General features: G+C 39.3%; 1 protein-coding gene across 1 annotated transcript in view; it reads left to right on the forward strand.

Annotated features, from left to right (window-relative positions):
- Positions 1-23,063, forward strand: part of STX12 (syntaxin 12) — a 42,801-nt gene that overhangs the window by 9,783 nt on the left and 9,955 nt on the right. Inside the window, exons 2-5 of the mRNA XM_030324971.1 lie at positions 5,082-5,151; positions 6,662-6,761; positions 16,822-16,959; positions 22,670-22,713. Of these exons, the coding sequence (XP_030180831.1) occupies positions 5,082-5,151; positions 6,662-6,761; positions 16,822-16,959; positions 22,670-22,713 (352 nt within the window). The remainder of the gene's footprint in view (positions 1-5,081; positions 5,152-6,661; positions 6,762-16,821; positions 16,960-22,669; positions 22,714-23,063) is intronic.

Consider the following 23,063-nt stretch of genomic DNA (forward strand, 5'->3'; position numbering starts at 1 on the left):
CTTTTGAGAAAACATAATGTGGCACGAAGAATATAGCCGTTGGAATTTGCCCTGGGCTTGAGTTCTGGTTATTATGATACTCCGTGGCTTCCCATTTCATTACAAGTTGAAGTCCTTGCTCTAGTTTACAAGGCCCTATATGATCTGGCCTCTGCCTCTTTGTCCACTTTTCCTCTCTCTTGCTTGCTCTATTTAGCCACAATGGTCTCCTCACTGTTCCTCCTTCACAGGAAGCACTCTTGCCTTGGGACTTTGCCTTAATACTCTCTTTGTTAGAAAGCTTCTCCCCCATATATTTGCATAACTTGATCTTTCACTTCCTTTAGATCTCTTCTCTGTGTCACCTTCTCAGAGAGGTTTTCTCTAACCACCCTATGTAAAACGAGCACTCTCTCCTTGCCCTGTCTTTCCAGCCCTTACCTGAATTTATTTTTCTTTATAGTACTTATCACCACCAGATATATACTTATTGTCTCTTTAAAGTGTTAGCTTCTCTTTCTAAAAAATGTTTATTTATTTTGAGAGAGATCGAGAGCGAGCTTGGGGGAAAGGCAGAGAGAGAGACAGAGAGAGACAGAGACAGAGAGAGACAGAGAGACAGAAAGGGAGAGAGAGAAATCCCAAGCACGCTCACGCTATCAGCACAGAGCCTGATGTGGGGCTTGATCTCACAAACAGTGAGATCGTGACCTGAGCCAAAATTAAGAGTTGGAGGCTTAACAGACTGAGCCACCCAGGTGCTCCGAAAATGTTACCTTCTTGAGAGCAGATTCTTCTAGAGCATAGGACAGTGTAAAGTAGGTATCCTGAATGAATGGAGAGACGGATGGGTGGATGAATAAATCAGCGTTGTTGTGCTTGTGAGCCTCAGTGAGCCCATCTATAATATTGAGAGCATAATGCTTATTCAAAGGGTTTTTGGAATCAAATAAGATAATGCTTATCAAGTGTAAAGGAAAAATACTCCTGTGTTTCCTCCACTTTAAATACTTCTGACATCAGATGTGTGGGTTTTCCATACACCAGACAATTCTGAGATTCTTCAAACACCAGTTGGATTTCCTACAATTTAACTCAATTCTGACACTTCTACCTGGAGTTAATATCAGATCCCACAGGTTAAGGACTGGGTCCCATGTGACTATCCCTTTTCAGATATCAGTTACAAGTTCGGTTGTCACATGTGCTTCTGACCAGTGGGCTGTAAAATCAGAGGTTCCCATGAGCCCCTCTTTGAGTTTGATTAATTTGTTAGAGCACCTCACATAATTCAGGAAAACATTTGCTTACTAGATTACCAGTGTATTATAAGAGAGCATAATTCGGGAACAGCCAGGTAGAAGAGATGCCCATTCAAGGAAGGGGCTTGGACACCCTCTGACACCGTCTGTGTATCTTCAGCTGTTGACCAACCCAGAAGTTCATCAAGTGTACTTGAAGAGTTTTTATAGAGCTTAATCTGTAGTGCCTATCACCCTCCCACCCCCCATTTCCCTAATGTCTGTGGGTGGGACTGAAAGTTCTAACCTTCTAATCACTTGGTCATTCTTCTGACTAGCCCCACCCAGCGTAAGGCTATCTAACTTTAAGTCACCCCAGGAGCATAAACTCAGTGTGCTCAGAAGGGGGTCTTTATGAATAACAAAAGACACTCCCATTGTGCACAAAATTCCAAGGGTTTTAGGTGCTTTGTGTCAGGATCTGGGGACAAAGACCCAATATATTTTCTATTATATCACATCAAATACTTAACCAGTTGTCTGGCACAGAAGAAATGCTCAATTAATGCTAATGCCCTCTTATAAATTATTTGTATGGATAGCCAGTTGATAGCTCTATTGGTATCCTAATTCCTATTTGACTGAGATAAGGGGAAATTCCATATGTTAGTGATGAAAAATTTTATCTTGTAGGATGCTGTCTAAGCAAAATTATGGTGTTTACATTTTCCTGTGGAACCATTAAGCTAAAAGGAACCCTCATTTAATAGAATAAATATATTTTATGAAGTTGGTCAAAAGGCACAATTTTAATCACTTGAACACTATATTTGTTATAAAATTGGAGTTACATTTTTGCTAAAAACAAAAAACAGTCCCAAAATAAGATAAAATCATAATTTGAAGTGCTACAAGTTTATATATTCTTGACTTTGGAATTTTTTGTTTTATAACACGTATGATACAGCGATTTTGGCTAGAGAGAAGTAACTTGTACATATTGCTAAGGATGAGTTTGTTCAGTTTCTACTTGGGAGTAGAGTCACCCAACAATCAGATTTGGCTTAATCATTGTTTCTAATCAGACTTGGAAGCTATTAGTTTATCAGTGTTTTTGTAAGGTAACTGGTACTTAATAAACCTCAGCTTGCATTTTTACTATTCTTGATGACCAAATTAGGGGCACGATTAAGACCTAGCCCCACTATCAACAATAGCCAAAGTATGGAAAGAGCCCAAATGTCCATCGATGGATGAATGGATAAAGAAGATGTGGTATATATATACAATGGAGTATTGCTCGGCAATCAAAAAAGAATGAAATCTTGCCGTTGGCAACTATGTGGATGGAACTGGAGGGTATTATGCTAAGTGAAATTAGTCAGTCAGAGAAAGACAAATATCATATGACTTCACTCATATGAGGACTTTAAGAGACAAAACAAATGAACATAAGGGAAGGGAAACAAAAATAATATAAAAACAGGGAGGGGGACAAAACAGAAGAGACTCCTAAATATGGAGAACAAACTGAGGGTTACTGGAGGGGTTGTAGGAGGGGAGATGGGCTAAATGGGTAAGGAGCACTAAGGAATCTACTCCTGAAATCGTTGTTGCACTATATGCTAACTAAGATTGTAAATTTTAAAAAATAAAAAATAAAATGAAAAAAAAAAAAGACCAAACCCCAAATTTTGTTATTTTAAGGAGCAACCTATCATAAGAAAACAGTAATTTTTTTAATTTTTAAATTCTTCTGTCTTCTCATCTTTTTTAAATGTTTATTTACTTGTTTTGAGAGAAGGGGAGAGAATCCCAAGTAGGCTCAGTGCTGTCAGCACAGAGCCCAACATGGGGCTGGATGCCACGAATCAAGAGTCAGATGCTTAACCATCTGAGCCATGCAGGCATCCCAGGAACTACTAATTTTTATTTTTATTTTTTATTTTTGTATGTTTATTTATTTTTGTGAGAGAGAGAGTGGGGGGGGGGCGGGGGAAGAGCAGAGAGAGAGGGAGGCAGAGTATCTGAAGCGGGCTCTGCACTGATAGCAGAGAGCCCAATGTGGGGCTTGAACTTACGAACCATGAGATCATGACCTGAGCTGAGGTTGGACATTTAACCAACTGAGTCAACCAGGTGCCCCAGGAACTACTAATTTTTAAAATTCAAAGTTCTAGTAAGTGAAGATTCTTTCTTACTGGATATGGTAGCATTGTATACATTGCCCCTATAATATATATTATATACTTCCTCCTCATCTTCCACTAAGCCAGTCATTTAGCAGTCTGATATCTCACAAGTGAAACTTTGGCATTAATACTGAGAGAATAGGAAAGCCCCTCACAAAGGAAACTGTGTTTTGGTTGGAGGAGTCATACCTATTGTGTTATATTATCTCTTAAAGTTCTGGTGAAACTTGAATATAACCACGATTCCTCTGGTAAAAGAATACACTGTTATTATGTTCTATACCCCAGCAACTTGGAATAGAAGATAATGAATGCTCGCAAGCAAGCAAGCAAGCAAGGGGCGCCTGGGTGGCTCAGTCGGTTAGGCGTCCAACTTCGGCTCAGGTCATGATCTCACAGTTTGTGGTTTCGAGCCCAGTGTTGGGCTCTGTGCTGACAGCTCAGAGCCTGGAGCCTATTTCAGATTCTGTCTCCCTTTCTCTCTGCCTCTCCCCCCGACTTGTGCTCTGTCTCTCTCTCTCTCTCTCTCTCTCTCTCAAAAATAAACATTAAAAAAAAAAAAACAACAAGCAAGCAAACAACAGAAAATAAATAAAACGAAATCCCAATCTCTTCAAGCGAATGAATGAATGAATCTATTTTCTTTATCCTCCCTGCCAACCAGCAAAAGAACAGAGAGCAGGATAAAAAGGAAATCAAAGGGTCAACTACACTTCAAAAAAACCCACAAAACCCAAAAAGATTTAGAATAAGAAATCAGCGCTCTACTTCTGTTACACAAATCAGTAAGGTATACGGGGCCATTCACATTCCCAGGCAGGCTGGTGTTAGAGTCTTTCTTCTTATTGATAGATGATCACTTCCTCTGGACCTCTGCTTTCCTAGTCCAGGGTTAGAGGCCTAAATATCTAGAATTTAAACATGAGCTAGTGTTAGCAAAATATCTAGGAAAAGATAGAGAACGTTATGTGAACAAAAACACATATTTGACTATAAGACAACATAGGTAAAAGAACATAGGCCTTAGAGTTTGATGTACCTGTGAGTGAATTTTTTGCCTTAACACTTATTGTGTATCTTGACATAAGTAACTTCTGTAAATTTAACTGATATAACTTTTCTAAATGTATTTCCTCATCTGCAAAATGAAGATATATCTACTTCGGATTGTTGCTATGAAAATTAATAAAATAACGCCTACAAAGCTCCTGATATAGTGCCTGGCACATAGAGGTGCTCAGTTAATAGTAATTTATTATTGATAACAAATGTACATTGTCTTTCCCAAAATGTTTGCTATAGAAAAATTATTGTTTTATGAATTTAAATTTTCATTGTTAGGAGTTGATATTTGGTATTAAGGCCCCTTCCAAAGGTATTGAAATATTAAACCAGCACCATGGGAAATCTAGAAAATTTTGGAAGTTCTTTGAGAATGATGAACGAAACTGCCACCCCCTACTTGGTGACATAGCTACTCTATAGGAGAAAGGTGAACCTCGGTTAGTTTCAGAAGGGAATGTATATGCCAAAGTTTTGATCACAGCATGCTTTTTGTTAGTTGCATGAACTTATTCAGGATGTGGAGAGAGACCAGCGATCTAAGAAGTACGGTGCTCATGATGAATGTATTTTTCTTTTAAATAAATCTTTTTCCCCCTTTCCCTAGCTGCTCAGATAAAGAATTTGATGAGCCAACTAGGAACTAAGCAGGACTCAAGCAAACTACAGGAAAATCTGTGAGTAGCTTCCTAACAAGGTTGGGTTTGGTGAGGGCCCTCTAGGATGCACTTACTGTCCTTGCTGCATGGCAGCTCACTTAGGTTTCAGGCCTATGGAGTCAGAATGACAGGCAGTGGGACATGAAGTAATAGTTGGATCTAGAAGAGGGGCACCAAAATATATTCATGGTTTGTGATCTCCATTGCCTTTCAAAATCCTTGAACTCCGATTCTTTCTTCCTTGGGCAGTTTAGGAATTTGAGGAAGTAGAGAAGGGAACTCCTACCACTGTTAAACTATATTCTGCCTAAATGAGCCTCCTTGTTGGCACAGGACTCCTGATGATCTGCAGAGGTCATCTAGTCTAGTGGGATTTCCAACTGTAAACACTAGAAAAATGTATTCCGAATGACCGGAGGGGCGTCTGAGGGAGAGGAGAATGGACTGGTAGTAGGGACTCATGAATCTTTTTATTACATCCTCCTTGACCCCATTTCTGCTTTCGGAAATTTTATTCTTCATCTTTAAGATATATTGAAGGATATTCTGTGTTTCCTGTCCTTGATGGTGTGAATTGAGAGACTGACTTACTACTCTGAGCTTTTTCTAGGGAGATGTGAAAAATCTTTGTGTTGGTCATGTGTTAGTCATGTCTGGGAGGTTCAGGCCCTTAATTGACTGCCTCTTGTTTTGACTCCCTTGTCTTTTAATCTTGGAGGCCCCTTTGCAGTGAAAAAACACTAACGATTAGTAGTGTGGTTTCTCTGTCCTCCCTTAAAACCTTTGTAGAAATGGCAAGAGAGTAGAGGAAACCATGACTAAAAGGAGCTCTTTTAGGGTTTCCACTACTTTCCAATCCCACTTAATATAATGTATATTCTTTCCTCTTTAATTTCCCTTCTCTTATACTCCGTATGTGTTTTTACACAGTACAGGGCTTCTTTGTTTTGGAGGGAAGAGCCAGAAAGTCAAGCATGAAGGACAGTAGGGAGCCAAGTTTAAAGCTGAAAAAGCACCAGCTTTAAGCAAGAACGTGGGTGTAGATCTTTGGAGGTTGTTCCCTAGGGTGGATACTGTGCTTTTAGTGCATATTTCCTCCAACCCCCAGTGTCTGGATTTTGTCTCCAGTCAGTGGCCTGTGACAGGCAGCAGCTGTGCAGAACTGCCGGGCAGTTCAACGTAAGTTTTGTGAGAACTCAGTGTGTTCCAACTATTCGAGTTAGGTGTGGGGGCAGCTGCTCTTAAATTTCTATCAGAACTGCTGATAGGCTTTTCTTGTCTCCGTGAGGAGTTAAAATACCTGATCCGCAGGTTTCACTGAGGCAGGTTCTTTCTACTGAGTAACATGGTTTTGACTGAGTCGTATTTGTGGAATTTTGTGTGTGGGGGGACCTGGGCCTCTGGGAACCCATTCCTTCAAGTACTGTTTCATTCCCCGCATCGCAAGGCACTGTGAGCACAAGCTGGCACAAAGTGTGACAGCTCTTGAGCGGTGGGAATACCCTGAATCATGTCTTTTCTCTCTCAGGCAGCAGTTACAGCACTCCACAAATCAGCTTGCCAAGGAAACAAATGAGTTACTGAAGGAGTTAGGGGCCTTGCCTCTTCCCTTATCTGCTTCGGAACAGGTAGGTATTTTCTGGGGTGTGTATGTGTGTATGTTTGTTTAATAGGAAAGAACTTCATGAGAGAGAAAAAGTTTTCCAGACAAACAAAAATGAAAGGAGTTTGTGACCACTAAACCAGCCCTGCAAGAAATTTTAAGGGGGACCTTCTGAGGGGAGAAAAGATGAAAATATATATACATATATATAAATACCAAAAGCAACAAAAGATTAGAAAGGACCAGAGAACACCACCAGAAACTCCAACTCTACAAGCATCATAATGGCAATAAATTCATATCTTTCAGTACTCACTCTAAATGTCAATGGACTCAATGCTCCAATCAAAAGACATAGGGTAACAGAATGGCTAAGGAAACAAGATCCGTCTGTATGCTGTTTACAAGAGACCCACTTTAGACCTAAAGACACCTTCAGATTGAAAATAAGGGGACGGAGAACCATCTATCATGCTAATGGTCAACAAAAGAAAGCCAGAGTAGCCATACTTATATCAGACAATCCAGACTTTAAAGACTGTATCAAGAGATGCAGAAGGGCATTATAATCAAGGGGTCTATAGACCAAGAAGACCTAACAATTGTAAACATTTATGTGCCAAATGTGGAAGCGCCCAAATATATAAATCAGTTAATCACAAACATAAAGAAACTCATCGATAGTAATACCATAATAGTAGGAGACTTTACCCCACTCACAGCAATGGACAGATCATCTAATCAAAAAATCAACAAGAAAACAATGGCTTTGAATGACACACTGGACCAGATGGACTTAACAGATATATTCAGAACATTTCATCCTAAAGCAGCAGAATATACATTCTTCTCCAGTGCACATGGAACATTCTCTAGAATAGACCACATACTGGGACACAAATCAGCCCTCAGCAAGTACAAAAAGGTCAAGATCATACTGTGCATATTTTCAGACCACAACGCTATGAAACTTGAGATCAGTCACAAGAAAAAATTTGGAAAGGTAACAAATACTTGGAGACTGAAGAACATCCTACTAAAGAATGAATGGGCTAACCAAGCAGTTAAAGAGGAAATTAAAAAGTATATGGAAGTCAATGAAAATGATAACACCACAACCCAAAACCTCTGGGATGCAGCAAAGGTGGTCATAAGAGGAAAGTATATGGCAATCCAGGCCTTCCTAAAGAAGGAAGAAAGATCTCAGATACACAACCTAACCTTACGCCTTAAGGAGCTGGAAAAAGAACAGCAAATAAAACCCAAAACCAGCAGAAGACAGGAAATAATAAAGATTAGAGCAGGAATTAATGCTATCGAAACCAAAAAAACCAGTCTAACAATGAAACCAGAAGCTGAGTCTTTGAAAGAATTAACAAAATTGATAAACCACTAGCCAGTTTGATCAAGAAGAAAAAGGAAAGGACCCAAATAAAATCAAGAATGAAAGAGGAGAGATCACAACCAATACAACAGAAATAAAAATAATAGAATATTATGAGCAATTATATGCCAATAAAATGGGTAATCTGGAAGAAATGAAAAAATTCCTAGAAACATATACACTACCAAAACTGAAACAGGAAGAAATAGAAAATTTGAACAGACCCATAACCAGTAAGGAAATCGAATTAGTAATCAAAAACCTGCCAAAAAACAAGAGTCCAGGGCCAGATGGCTTTCCAGGGGAATTCTACCAAACATTTAAGAAAGAGTTAACACCTATTCTCTTGAAACTGTTCCAAAAAAATAGAAATGGAAGGAAAACTTCCAAACTCTTCCTATGAAGCTAGCATTACCTTGATTCCAAAACCAGAGACCACACTAAAAGGAGAACTGTAGACCAATTTCCGTGATGAATATGGATGCAGAAATTCTCAACAAGATATTAGCCAACTGGATCCAACAATACATTAAAAAAGTTATTCACTGTGACCAAGTGAGATTTATACCTGGGATGCAGGGCTGGTTCAATATCCACAAAACAATTAATGTGATTCATCACATCAATAAAAGAAAGGACAAGAACCGTATGATCCTCTCAATAGATGCAGAGAAAGCATTTGACAAAATACAGCATCCTTTATTGATAGAAACCCTCAAGAAAGTAGGGATAGAAGGAGCATACCTCGAGATCATAAAAGCCATATATGAACGACCCAACACTAATACCATCCTCAATGGGGAAAAACTGAGAGCTTTCCCCCTAAGGTCAGGAACAAGACAGGGATGTCCACTCTCGCCACTGTTATTCAACATAGTATTGGAAGTCTTAGCCTCTGCAACAGACAACACAAAGAAATAAAAGGCATCCAAATCGGCCAGGAGGAGGTCAAACTTTCACTCTTCACAGATAACATGATACTCTATATGGAAAACCCAAAAGATTCCACCAAAAAGCTGCTAGAATTGATTCATGAATTCAGCAAAGTTGCAGGATATAAAATCAATGCACAGAAATTGGTTGCATTCCTATACACCAACAATGAAGCGACAGAGAAATCAAGGAATCGATCCCATTTACAGTTGCACAAAAAACCATAAAATACCTAGGAATAAATCTAACCAAAGAGGTGAAAAAGCTATACACTGAAAACTATAGAAAGCTTCTGAAAGAAATTGAAGAAAACACAAAAAAATGGAAAAAGATTCCATGCTCCTGGATAGGAAGAACAAATATTGTTAAAATGTCGATACCACTCAAAGCAATCTACATATTCAATGCAATCCCTATCAAAGTAACACCAGCATTCTTCACAGAGCTAGAACAAATAATCCTAAAATTTGTATGGAACCAGAAAAGACCCCGGATAGCCAAAGCAATCTTAAAAAAGAAAACCAAAGCAGGAGGCATTACAATCCCAGACTTCAAGCTATACTACAAAGCTGTAATCATCAAGACAGTATGGTACTGCCACAAGAACAGACACTCAGATCAATGGAACGGAATAGAGAACCCAGAAATGGACCCACAAACGTATGGCCAGCTAATCTTTGACAAAGCAGGAAAGAATATCCAATGGAATAAAGACAGTCTCTTCAGCCAGTGGTGCTGGGAAAACTGGACAGCGACATGCAGAAGAATGAACCTGGGCCACTTTCTTACACCATACACAAAAATAAACTCAAAATGGATGAAAGACCTCAATGTAAGACAGGAAGCCATCAAAATCCTCAAGGAGAAAGCAGGCAAAAACCTCTTTGATCTTGCCCACAGCAACTTCTTACTCAACACGTCTCCAGAGGCAAGGGAAACAAAAGCAAAAATGAACTGGGACCTCATCAAAATAAAAAGCTTCTGCACAGTGAAGGAAACAATCAGCAAAACTAAGAGGCAACCGACAGAATGGGAGAAGATATTTGCAAATGACATATCAGATAAAGGGTTAGTATCCAAAATCTATAAAGAACTTATCAAACTTAACACCCAAAAAACAAATAATCCAGTGAAGAAATGGGCAAAAGACATGAATAGACACTTCTCCAAGGAAGACATCCAGATGGCCAACCGACACATGAAAAAATGCTCAACGTCACTCATCATCAGGGAAATACAAATCAAAACCACAATGAGATACCACCTTACACCTGTCAAGAATGGCTAACATGAACAACTCAGGCAACAACAGATGTTGGCGAGGATGCAGAGAAAGAGGATCTCTTTTGCACTGCTGGTGGGAATGCAAACTGGTGTAGCCACTCTGGAAAACAGTATGGAGGTTCCTCAAAAAGCTAAAAATAGAACTACCCTATGACCCAGCAATTGCACTACTAGGCATTTATCCACAGGATACAGGTGTGCTGTTTCGAAAGGACACATGCACTCCCATGTTTATAGCAGCACTATCAGCAATAGCCAAAGTATGGAAAGAGCCCGAATGTCCATCGATGGATGAATGTATAAAGAAGATGTGGGATATATATACAATGGAGTATTACTCGGCAGTCAAAAAGAATGAAATCTTGCCATTTGCAACTACATGGATGGAACTGGAGGGTATTATGCTAAGTGAAATTAGTCAGAGAAAGACAAAAATCATATGACTTCACTCACATGAGGACTTTAAGAGACAAAACAGATGAACATAAGGGAAGGGAAACAAAATATAAAAACAGGGAGGGGGACAAAACAGACTCATAAGTATGGGGAACGAACAGAGGGTTACTGGAAGAGTTGTGGGGGGGGGATGGGCTAAATGGGGAAGGAGCATTAAGGAGTCTACTCTCCAGAAATCACTGTTGCACTATATGCTTACTAACTTGGATGTAAATTTAAAAATAATTTAAAAAAATAGGAAAGGACTTCGTTTTAATGGGAAGGCAGTGTGTGAAACTAAAGTGACTTGGCCTTTGGTGCTAGGTAGACCTTCTCTGACCCTCAGTTTCCTTATCTGTAAAATGGGGTTATGTGACTGTTGTGACGATAGGAAGAATGTATGCACCAGATCTTGCAGAGTGCCTGGCAATTAGTAGCTACTCAATATCTGTGGCTATTTTTAATAATAATGTTGAATATGTTAATAAAGTGAGCTTAACTGGAAAGGAATCTCAGCGTTTGCATCTCTGGGGTTTGGCTAGCAGCTTTATGTTTGGTCCTGCTTTGTTTTGCATGCAGTCTCTGTAAATAATTTCAATCAGATGTTTTTCCTTTCTATTTTGCAGTTACTTTCACGTCCCATCATGAGTCACTGATAGGCCTCAGGTTGAAGAAATGCTCAGGGGAAAAGATGTCTCTTTTCAAGTTATTTTATTCAGTGGTCATTGAAATCCTTTAAAAACACACACTTTTTACTGGAGTTCATTGTTCCCTTGATGTGCCAGGCCTTTTCTTCACACGTTCCTGAAGTCAGTGTGCCTCCTTCTTTATTGTGGTTTGACCTGTCATTCCCTATCATTCATGGTCTACCTCAAATCCTCTCCTCCTAGAAAAAAACCTTCTCCATCTACCTTAGCCTACTGTGATTCCATCTGGCTTTTTATTATTGAATTTTTTTATGATGTTTTATCTCTGATGGCTCTAAAGACAAGGCCTACAACTACCCTATTCTGGATTGTTTTTCATCTTGTGAGTTGTAGCTAGGTGGAACGTGAAATAATTCTAGTGTGCTGTGATCATTTGAAAAAATGAAATAGAGGGGCGCCTGGGTGGCGCAGTCGGTTAAGCGTCCGACTTCAGCCAGGTCACGATCTCGCGGTCTGTGAGTTCGAGCCCCGCGTCAGGCTCTGGGCTGATGGCTCGGAGCCTGGAGCCTGTTTCCGATTCTGTGTCTCCCTCTCTCTCTGCCCCTCACCCGTTCATGCTCTGTTTCTCTCTGTCCCAAAAATAAATAAAAAACGTTGAAAACAAAATTAAAAAAAAAAAAAGTTAAACTTTAAAAAAAAAAAAATGAAAAAATGAAATAGAGGCACCTGGGTGGCTCAGTCAGTTGAGCGTCTGACTTCGGCTCAAGTCATGATCTCTCAGTTTGTGAGTTTGAGCCCCACATCAGGCTCTGTGCTGACAGCTCAGAGCCTGGAGTCTGCTTCGGGTTCTGTGTCTCCCTCTCTCTCTGCCCCTCCCTGACTCGCACCTCTGTCTCTCTGTCTCTTTCTCTCTCAAAAGCAAATAAACATTAAAAATGTTTTTAAAAATGAAATAGAGTAGAAATATCAGAATGTATACCATGTATGGGTACCTGGGTGGCTCAATTGGTTAAGCATCCGACTATGGCTTAGGTCATGACTTCACGGTTCGTGAGTTCAAGCCCCGCATCAGGCTCTCTGCTATCAGCACAGAGCCTGCTTCAGATCCTCTGTCCCCCTCACTCTCTACCCCTCCTCAACTAGAGCACATGTATGCATGCTCTTTCTCTCTCTCTCTCAAAAATAGGAGCACCTGGTGGCTTGGCTGGTTAAGTGTCTGACTTCAGCTCAGGTCATGATCGCATGGTTCATGAGTTCAAGCCCTGCGTTGGGCTCTCTGCTGTCAACGCAGAGCCTGCTTCAGATTCTGTGTCTCCCTTTCTATCTGCTCCTCCCCCGTGCTCCCTCTCTCAAAAATAAACATTTAAAAATAAATTAATTAATTAAAACATGAAAAAACATGTGTGCCATGTAATAAAGGGAAATATATATTACAGAAAGCTTCCGTTTCATACATATATGTATATATGGTAGTAGGTCAAGATGTCACATTCTTCTTCTTTTTTTTTTTTTTTTCCAACATTTTTTTATTTATTTTTGGGACAGAGAGAGACAGAGCATGAACGGGGGAGGGGCAGAGAGAGAGGGAGACACAGAATCGGAAACAGGCTCCAGGCTCGGAGCTGTCAGCCCAGAGCACGACGCGGGGCCCGAACTCACGGACCACGAGATCGTGACCTGGCTGAAGTCGGACGCTTAACCGACTGCGCCACCCAGGCGCCCCTCTTCTTTTTTTTTTTATGTTTATTTTTGAGAGAGAGAGCTGGTAGTGGGGGGTGGGGTGCACGCATGAGCTGGGGAGGGACAGAGGTGAGAATCCCAAGCAGGCTCTGCATTGTCATTGCAGAGCCAAGATAGGGGGTTTGAACTCATGAACCATGAGATCAGGACCAGAGCGGAAATCAAGAGTCAGATGTTCAACCAACTGAGCCACCCAGGTGCCCCCCCAAGTTGTCTCATTCTTACTGCATGTCTCCATCAAAAAGTTTGAAAGTGTTAGTTTAACCCATACCTGAAGCCTATGTTTAGTCTTTGGAGTTTTGGCGCCCCCTTGCACAAGAGAGGAGCCAAGACTAGATGCTTTGTCGTGCTACAAAGTAGCTAGGATAAAAAGTGATCTTAATGTAATCAGCTTTGGTTATCCTTGTGTGTGCTGCTCAGTTGTTACTCATACTGATATTTCACTTAGGGACCAGTTCCCCTTGCCGTCCAATATCCCCATATTGTTCCCAAATTACCCCTTTCCTCTTCCCAGCTGGGTACTTACGGAAAACACACTTGTAGATGGTTTTAGTAGTAATGAAAAAGGAGTCTAAGGGTTTGATGAAAGCTGAGTGTTGAAAGTACTGAAGAGTTAAATAGTAGCCTAAACAAAAATAGTTAAATCCGCTACCAAAAAAAAAAAAAAAAAAAGGATTAAGTGTATTTCAAAATCAAAAAGAAGTTATTTTTGGATCATGCATGCTGTTGTTCCCTTCCATTATCTTGGATCATTAGGAACACAAAATAGATCTACAATTGTAATTCCTTGATTCCCTTCCCCTGTTGTGCTGAATACCCTTTTCCCTTTCGATTCTTTTTTCATCTCATCAGTCTTAGCCTTACCACCATCTTTTTGCTGCAGTTCTGTGTATCAGACCATATATCCTGCTTTCGGTCTTTTTTCAACCCTCATGTGCTATCAGCAGTGATCTTCTATTTGCCAAATATAGTGACCTTTTTTGAATTTTGTTTTTTTTTTTTAATTTTAGAGAGAGAAGAGGGAGCACGAGCAGGGGAGAGGGGCAGGGGGAGAGAGAGAGAGAGAGAATATCTTAAATAGGCTCTGTGCTCAGCATGGAGCCTGATAACGGAGCTCGATCCCACGACCCTGGGATCATGACCTGAGCTGAAATCAAGAGTTGGACACTCAACCGACTAAGCCACCCAGGTGCCTACCCCCTTTTTTCTTTTATTTTTGTTTTAATGTTTATTAATTATTGAGAGAAAGAGAGAGAACATGAGCATGGAGGGACAGAGAGAGGGAGAAACACAGACTGTGAAGCAAACTCCAGGCTCTGAGCTGTCGGCACAGAGCCCAATGTGGGGCTTGAACTTGCAAACCGAGAGATCGTGATCTGAGCCGAAGTTGGACGCTTAACCGATTGAGCCACCCAGGCACCCCCCCACCGCTTTTTTTGGAGTGTTTAGTCACTCTTCTGTTTCATTTGAAACAGCCCATCTTGCCTATACTGAAACTTTCTTCTTCTTTCCATGATCCCCTTTCAGTCTGTCCCCCAACTCTGGTATCCCTTGCTGGCTTCTTTTCTCTTTCCCTAGATGGAGTCTCAGCCTCCTTCTCTGACTCTTGGTCTTCCTAGAAGTGGGCATGTCCCAAGGCTCTGCCATTGACCCTCTAATTTTCTCAGCCTCTGCTTTCTCCTTCAAGAGGCTTATCTACTTTTATGAGCTCTCTGTGACCTTTATGAACTTGACCCCCAGATCTTTTCCCAGCCCTAGCCCCTAACCTCTAAGGACTAGGCCCATATTGCCAGTTCCTGTTCTAATATCCCACTTTAATCTGCTTTTATCAAAAATTATGTGTTGTCTTATACTGAATTCCTCCCATTTGACCCAAACCCCTTAACTAAGCTGATTGATAATACTTATTGTCATAAAGAAGTTTGTGCCTTTTCACCTAATATTCCCATTCTTGCAAATTTATCCTAAGGAAAAAAGTTTGAAGAAAAAAAAAACTATAGTCTGGAGACGGAGTTTTTGGATTTGCAGTCTACCCCTTCCACTTACTGACTGTGTGATCCTAGGCAAATTGTTAACTTCTCTGTGCCTTGGTTTTCTGATCTGTAAAATGTATATAGTACCTAATTTATAGGTTGTTGTATGAGTTAAGTGAGTTATTATGTAAAGTACTTATAACCATACTGATACATTGTAAACACTGTATTAATATTAGCACTTACAGTGGGGCTCACATTAACTTTATTTATAATAGTTAAAAACTGGGAACAATCTAGAAGGAATGTTTACATAAAATTTACTAGATCAACCTGGTAGAATATTATGTAACGAAGACCATAATTATGAAGAGTATGATAACATGGAAAATGTTTATGATATACTTAAAGATAGTATTTTTATGGGGCACCTTGGCTGGCTCAGTCGGCGGAGCATGCACCTCGTGATCTCAGGGTTGTGAATTCAGGTGCCACGTTGGGCATGGAGCCTACTCAAAAAAGAAAAAAAATTAGTTTTGGATAGTGAGATTAGGGAATTATGGCTTTTCCCACTTGTTGTTATAATGTTTATGTGAAAATAAAAAATCCCAGAAAAGGAGAAACTTTCTTCATCTAAATTTGCTTTCAGTATTACCATAAGTCTCCCATGTGTGATATTTGAGTCATTCTTGACTTTAACCCCTTGCTGCACAGCCATTCACTAACTCATAAAATTTATTAAACTCATGTCTTTGCATTCCCATTACTGATACAATGTCCTCCTAACCTTTAACCTAGAATATTGCAATACTCTTTTTGACTTGTTTCTTTTTTCCATCCCATCTTGTACACCTTGGCAGACTACTTTTTCTTCTAAATTATCATTTTGTATCCATCACGTTTCTTGCTCAGACATTTTTGTTGCTCTGTGTTCTTCAGAAGTTGAATCCCAAACTCATTAGCTTGGCATTTATCTTTGACCACTTGAGTTCTTACTGATTATACCTGCCTCTGAAGTCCTATAGTATTAATTGATTATAGCAGTTATTTATAATGAGTTGTGACTTGTGTGTCTGTATCCTTTATCTGTAAGTAGATGGTAAGCTGTTTGAGGTCAGGGATGAGTTTTTACTTCTGTGTTCTCAGCACATAGCAAGTCCTTTCAGTATGTGTTTTTTGAGACATAGAATCAGTAAGCTTAGCAAAGAGAGCCTGTAATAAAGTAGTTTTCAGGTTCTCAAAGATTTTAAGCCTCATTACAGTATAAAGGAAAATGATTATCATAGTTGGTGGGGGCGGGAAGCTATGTACTCCATACAGATGAATAGTTTTAACATAAAACAATCTCTTTAGGGTTCATTCTGGGCCTAAAGTTATTTATTCCGCTTTTAGATTCTCCAGGGAACCAAAATTCTCAATTGCAATTATCTCTGAAATTACCTTACAAGGTAAATGACACACAGTTTCCAGGTTTGTCAGAGGAAAGAAGGAAAATTCAAACTTGGCCTATGGTATTAATAAGGGATTTAAATTAGCAAAGAACAAATGTATTCATTTAAGGAAGACCTTATTTTATAGTAATTTTTTTGGTTAGAAATCTTGAGGGGGACTAGTTTTGCTTTTGATGGGAATTAAAACCCAATTATTCAGGGTTAATGTGAAATTTCAAGTCCTTATTTATTTCCTTAGCGCCAGCAGAAACTTCAGAAAGAACGCCTCATGAATGACTTCTCTGCAGCCTTAAATAATTTCCAGGCTGTGCAGAGAAGGGTATCTGAAAAAGAAAAGGAGAGTATTGCCAGAGCAAGAGCTGGATCTCGCCTCTCGGTAAGTTTATTCCCAAAAGAAGGCCTCTGCAATTTCATGATGTTCTTTTCCATGTTGTTGGGTTTTTTTTTCCTCCTGACTCTGACCATTTTGACCATTAGCTTTTGTTTATTATCCCCATCTCCCCCCCCCCCACACACACACCTCAATGATAATAAACAGAGACATTAGCTGCTATGAAAATGCCAGATTGGTACAACCTATATAAAAAAATATGTATGCAGGGTGCCTGGCTGGCTCAGTCAGTAGAGCATGTGACTCTCAATCTCAGGGTCATAAGTTCAAGCCCCACGTTGGGTGAAGAGCCTACTTAAAATAAAAACCAAAATTAAAATATGTATGCATATGGTCAAAGACCAGAAAGGAATATGCACAAAGTTTTGAAAAAGTGACAGGTAGAATTGCATGTAATTTCTTTGCTATTATATTTGTCTTAAAGACTTAAGAAAAAAATGAATCTATTTTCTAGAATATAGCAGGCAAGGTTATTTGGACTAGACCTCTCTTTGAAATGAACTAATACTAAATTTTATCAGAAGTATAAAAGAGTCATGAAAATATTAAGGTCAAAATCTAAGAGAAGGTGAGATCCATAGAGAGAGGTAAGCTGAGCACTAAAACTGCTTTTGCATGGAGTACATTTACGGACGACAAACTTGAACTTCAATTTTGATGTTTTTATGGCATGAGGAGGAACAAAAGTCAAAACCCAGAGTACACACAAGGTGGGGAATCTAAAAGAAGGTGCTACTCCAATTAAACTGGACCCTAAAAGGCTATATTCTTTTAGGGATGGGTATGCCAAAAGTAAGCCCTTCTTTCCCACAAAAAGATTGTATTAGTACTGAGCTGAGCAGGTGGTGGAGGACAGCAGGGGAGAGGGGACATTCAGACAATAAGTTGTAGCACAAAGGAACCTTGAAGCAGATTTACTGCCCAAATTCATACTACATGAATGGACCCAAAGCCTCAAGCTTCAAGTAGTTCTGCAATGTAGAGTACTTAGGTGCCAGGCAGAAGCGAGTACACATCCTTTCTGGTTAGATAAGCCTAGCCCTGAAAGAATACCCTCAAACAATTTTGGTAGCATAATGATCAGCACTGGGTTAAAAATAACCAAGTACACAAAGAAGTAACTCTGAACAAGAACTAGTAGGAACAACAGTGAGGTGAAATAGACCTACAGAGACTTCATATATTAGAATTAGAAGATAACTGTAACTTACTGTGTTTAAAGAAATAAAAGAAAAAAATTTTAAGTCATTATTTTTTTTCTAATGTTTTTCTTTTTGAGAGAGAGACAGAGCACAAGTGGGGGAGGGGCAGAGAGAGAGGGAGACACAGATTCCAAAGCAGGTTCCAGGCTCTGAGCTGTCAACACAGAACCCAATGGCGGGGCTCGAACCCACAAACCGTGAGATCATGACCTGAGCCCAAGTCGGACACTTAACTGACTAAGACACCCAGGCGCCCCAAAGTAAAAGAATTTTGAAAACATCTACAGGAAGCAGGAAACAATACAAAACTTTGGAAAAGAGTCAGAATATTTTCTAGAATTGAAAAATATGGAAACTAAAAACTTGATTGATGATTTAACTAGAAAATAGAAGATATTTTCTATCTTTTTTTAAAAAAATTTTTTTTTAACGTTTATTCACATTTTGAGAGACAGAGTATGAGCAGGGCAGTGGGAGAGAGGGAGGGAGACACAGAATCCGAAGCAGGCTCCAGGCTCTGAGCTGTCAGCACAGCACAGATGTGGGGCTTGAACTCACGAACTGTGATCATGACCTGAGCCGAAGTTGGACTCTCTACCAATTGAGTTACCCAGGTGCCCTGATATTTTCTATCTTATGATATTATGTATCAGCATGTAGGACAGGGTTAAGAAGTTAAATAGGAAGAAAGATTATGAGAAATGGAGAATGAAGTGAAGGATCTAACCTAGTTTTAATTGGAGTTTCAGAATAAGAGCAGAGCAAACTGAGAACAGAGGTGATATTTGAAGAGATAATGGCTGGTAATATTTTAGAACTTATGAGAGGCACTAATCTTCAGTTTCAAAAAGGCAAACAAATCTCAAAACGAATAAATAAAAGACTTGCATGTAGATACATCAGAGAGAAACTTCAGAACTCCGAAGAAAAAGGAAAATTGTAAAAATAGCCAGGGAAACTATAGAATACCTTCAAAGATGCAGTAGTTGGATTGGCAGTTGATTTCTCAATATCAACAGTGGAAGCCAGTCAAGGACTGTCTTTAATGTCCTAAAGGACAATAACTGCCTATGTAGGATTCTAAACCCAGTGAAAATAGATATCCAGAATGAGGGCTAATTAAAGACATTTTCAGTCAAAAGTGAGTTTACTCTCAGCACACCTTAACATTCTAAAAAATGTACTTAAGGGAGAAGGACAGTGAGCTCAGATGGAAAGTCTGAAAAGCAGAAAGGAATGAAGAGCAAAGAAAGTGGTAAATATGTGAAAAGACAAACCACAAACAGAGAGAAGATATTACTATATGTATACCTGACAAGGGATTAGTAGTAACCAGAATATAAAAAGAATTCCCATGAATCAATATGAAAAAGATACAACCCAATAGAGCAGTAGTTTCTCAGACTTTTTGATCTCAGGACCCTATATTACACTTAAAATTATTAGGGACGCCAGAGAGCTGTTATTTGTATGAATGGTATCTACTGATAAATACTAGAAATTAAAACTGTGAAGTTTTAAAAATGTTTATTCATTTACAAATAATAAACCCATTACATATTAACGTAAATATAAATTAGATTTTCATTAAAAATAACTGCTTTTGGATGTACTCTGGTACATCCAAATCTGTTGGTCTGTTTTGATTGGATCTTTTATCCACATATGATTTTTATATCATGTATTTATCATTTGGAAGATATTGATTCCCCAAGTTATGCAGGTCTTCCAAATGTTGATATACTTCAGTATACAATATCAAAAGGTAATATAGTTATCTTCAGTTTTATCAGAAAAATCTTTAAGAGACTTTGAGAGAGTTGTGAAACTCTTAAGTTCACAAGTGGTAGATACAAATTTTCCAGCATTCTGGTTTTTTTATTTGAAAGCTAGATTTTTTTTAAGTTTATTATTTATTTTGAGAGAGAGAGAGAGCAAGCGAGCATAAGTTGGGTAGGGCCAGAGAGAGGGAGAAAGAATTCCAAGCAGGCTCCTCCACGCTATCAGCTCAGAGCCCGATCAGGGGCTGGAATTCACAAACTATGAGATCGTGACCTGAGCTGTGATCAAGAGTTGGATGCTTAACTGACTGAGCCACCCAGGTGCCCCTGGAAGCTAGATTTTTTATCACTGGCAACACACACTGTCCGTTGTTGTCCTTGAGGTGACAAGCTTACATTGTTTATCTTCAAGAACTTATCTGCCAGGGGCGCCTGGATGGCTCAGTTGGTTAAGCATCCAACTTCAAGTCAGGTCATGATCTCACAGTCTGGGAGTTCAAGCCCCGCATCCGGCTCTGTGCTGACAGCTCAGAGCCTGGAGCCTGCTTCGGATTCTGTGTCTCCCTTTCTCTAACCCTCCCCCGCTCATGCTCTGTCTCAAAAGTAAATAAACATAAAAAAAGAAAAAAAGAACTTATCTGCCAAATACCCATGTGAATAACCATAGGTTGTTATACATATATCACACATACAGAAGTTTGTAATTATATATATAGACAAATTTTATGAAAAGTTTACATATTTTTTAAAGTTTGTAACAGTTTTATATATAAATTATATTAAATATGTAAAATGATGTCCCCTAAAAGGAAGTAGCTAGTTCAGCCAGCAGCTCAATTACACATGTGCTTTTCCTGGAGACAAGCATTGGATTTCTGTACAGCACAGAAGTGCTTTGTGTGTACGTCAGGTCTCATACGGAATGTTTTATTTTATTTTATTTTTTTAATTTTTCAACGTTTATTTATTTTTGGGACAGAGAGAGACAGAGCATGAACGGGGGAGGGGCAGAGAGAGAGGGAGACACAGAATCGGAAACAGGCTCCAGCCTCCGAGCCATCAGCCCAGAGCCCAACGCGGGGCTCGAACTCACGGACCGCGAGATCGTGACCTGGCTGAAGTCGGACACTTAACCGACTGCGCCACCCAGGCGCCCCTCATACGGAATGTTTTAAAGACCTGTATTGAGGTCTTGAGATATACTTAGTTTATAATTTTAATGGCTTCATTAAGGACGAACTGGCTTTTTTGTGTATAGTGATGAAGAATACAATAACAGTAGTGCAGTTTGGTGCCATTGCCTTGCATTTGCATTAAAATGCCAGCAGTTTTATCCACCATTGTTTTTGTTCCATGAGTGTAAACATCAACACAGTGAAAACGGCAAATAACATCTTAGTATTATTTTAAATAATGGTCAAATGGAGAGGTACTCAACTTCTTCAGTAGCTATGAAACTGCAAATTAAAACCACAATGAGGTCCTATTTCATGTCCAAAAGTAGGGCAAAAATTTTAAATTCTGTGAACACTGAGGGTAGTTGTTACAGATACGATACAACAGGAACTTTCCTACCTGGCCAGTTATAGTCTGAAGTGAAGCAACCCCTGGAAAACATTTTGCCTGTACCTTCAGAACACATCAGTTCTATCCTAGAGAAAACTGTAAATTTTTATATCAGGATGTATGTATTAGAATGTTTACAGCAGCATTTTTTGTAGCAGTCAAAAATTGGAAACCCCCGAATGTCCATCTGTTGTAGAACAGATAAATGCATTATGGTGTGTTCACATACTATAATATACAGCTAAGTAAGGAAATGCATGAACCACAGTTACATTCAGCATCAGGAATGGATCTGGCACAATCTGGTTGTGATCCAATCAAAGCATGAAAGAATACAAACAGTGTGTAACTCCATGTGAAGTTCAAAATCAGGTAAAATGATATTAAATACGGATATATATCACTGTATTAAAAATACAAGAAAGTGATCACCATAAAGTCAGGGTAGTATTACTTTAAGGGCAAGGGAGGGGGTTTGTAATTGGAGAAGGGCACATAGGTAGGCTTGAGGACACTAGCAAGGTTTTTGTTTGTTTCTTGATCTGGGGAAAGAATAAAAATTTAAAAAAACAACCAAAAAAACCTCACAGTGTTCCTCTGGATGGGTTGAATTTTGCAATTTTCTCCATTTTGTTTGCTCTTTTAATTATTGCTATTATAAAAAGGCAATTTTTCTAATTGGAATAGATTGCTCTTTTAAAATCTTTTCTTGTTTTTAATATATGCATTAGACAGATTTTTGAACTGAGTCTGCCACTTTAGTGCCTGATATGCCATAAATGTCCATTTAAAAAAATTTTCACATGTTGTGAAAGTTTGTTTCCTTGCAAGTTTTCAACTCTTTCCCTTATTCTGCCTCCATATAGATTGTAAAATAGGTTATCATGATTAGTGTTTATTCCTCTCTCCTACCCATGTTCTCTCTGTCCTGTTCAGTAGGGGTGCCGTTCTGAGCCCAGATATGCTTTTAGCTACTTCACACCCATTTCCTAGTCGAGACAGATTGCCAGAGGCCTGTGTCATCTTACAGATCCTGTTGGAGCCAAGGAATGTTGCTTCTTTATACTGTAGCGAAAGGAAGCATTGTTTTGTGTGTCTGTGATGTATTTCTGGATAACAGCAGCAATAATGCCATCTGCTTTCTAGGCGGAGGAGAGGCAAAGAGAGGAGCAGCTCGTCTCATTTGATGGGTAAGGAATTATCCATACAGCCTGCTGGCTGGTAGAGATGGGATTCTGTACGTTTTACTTACCTCTAATTTTAAAAAACAATACAGAAAAGAAGGAAAAATAAAGGGAGATGTGGGGTGAGTAATTTATAATCCACCAAATAAAGTTAAAAAGTCAAAACCGTGGGCTTTTCTAAAATCTTTGAATTAGGGAAGGAATAATTTCAAGGTGAATAAAAAAGCCAAAGGAATCCCTGATGTCTTTGTGTTGGGAAGAGAGCTTGGCTCCCTAGGTGTGAGTATTAACACATGAATCTACAGATTAGGATTTTACCTCTAATTCAGATTTAAGTTTTTCAAAGTTCTTGGGTC

This window comes from Lynx canadensis, chromosome C1 (assembly GCF_007474595.2).
Source record: "Lynx canadensis isolate LIC74 chromosome C1, mLynCan4.pri.v2, whole genome shotgun sequence".
Taxonomy (NCBI): domain Eukaryota; kingdom Metazoa; phylum Chordata; class Mammalia; order Carnivora; family Felidae; genus Lynx; species Lynx canadensis.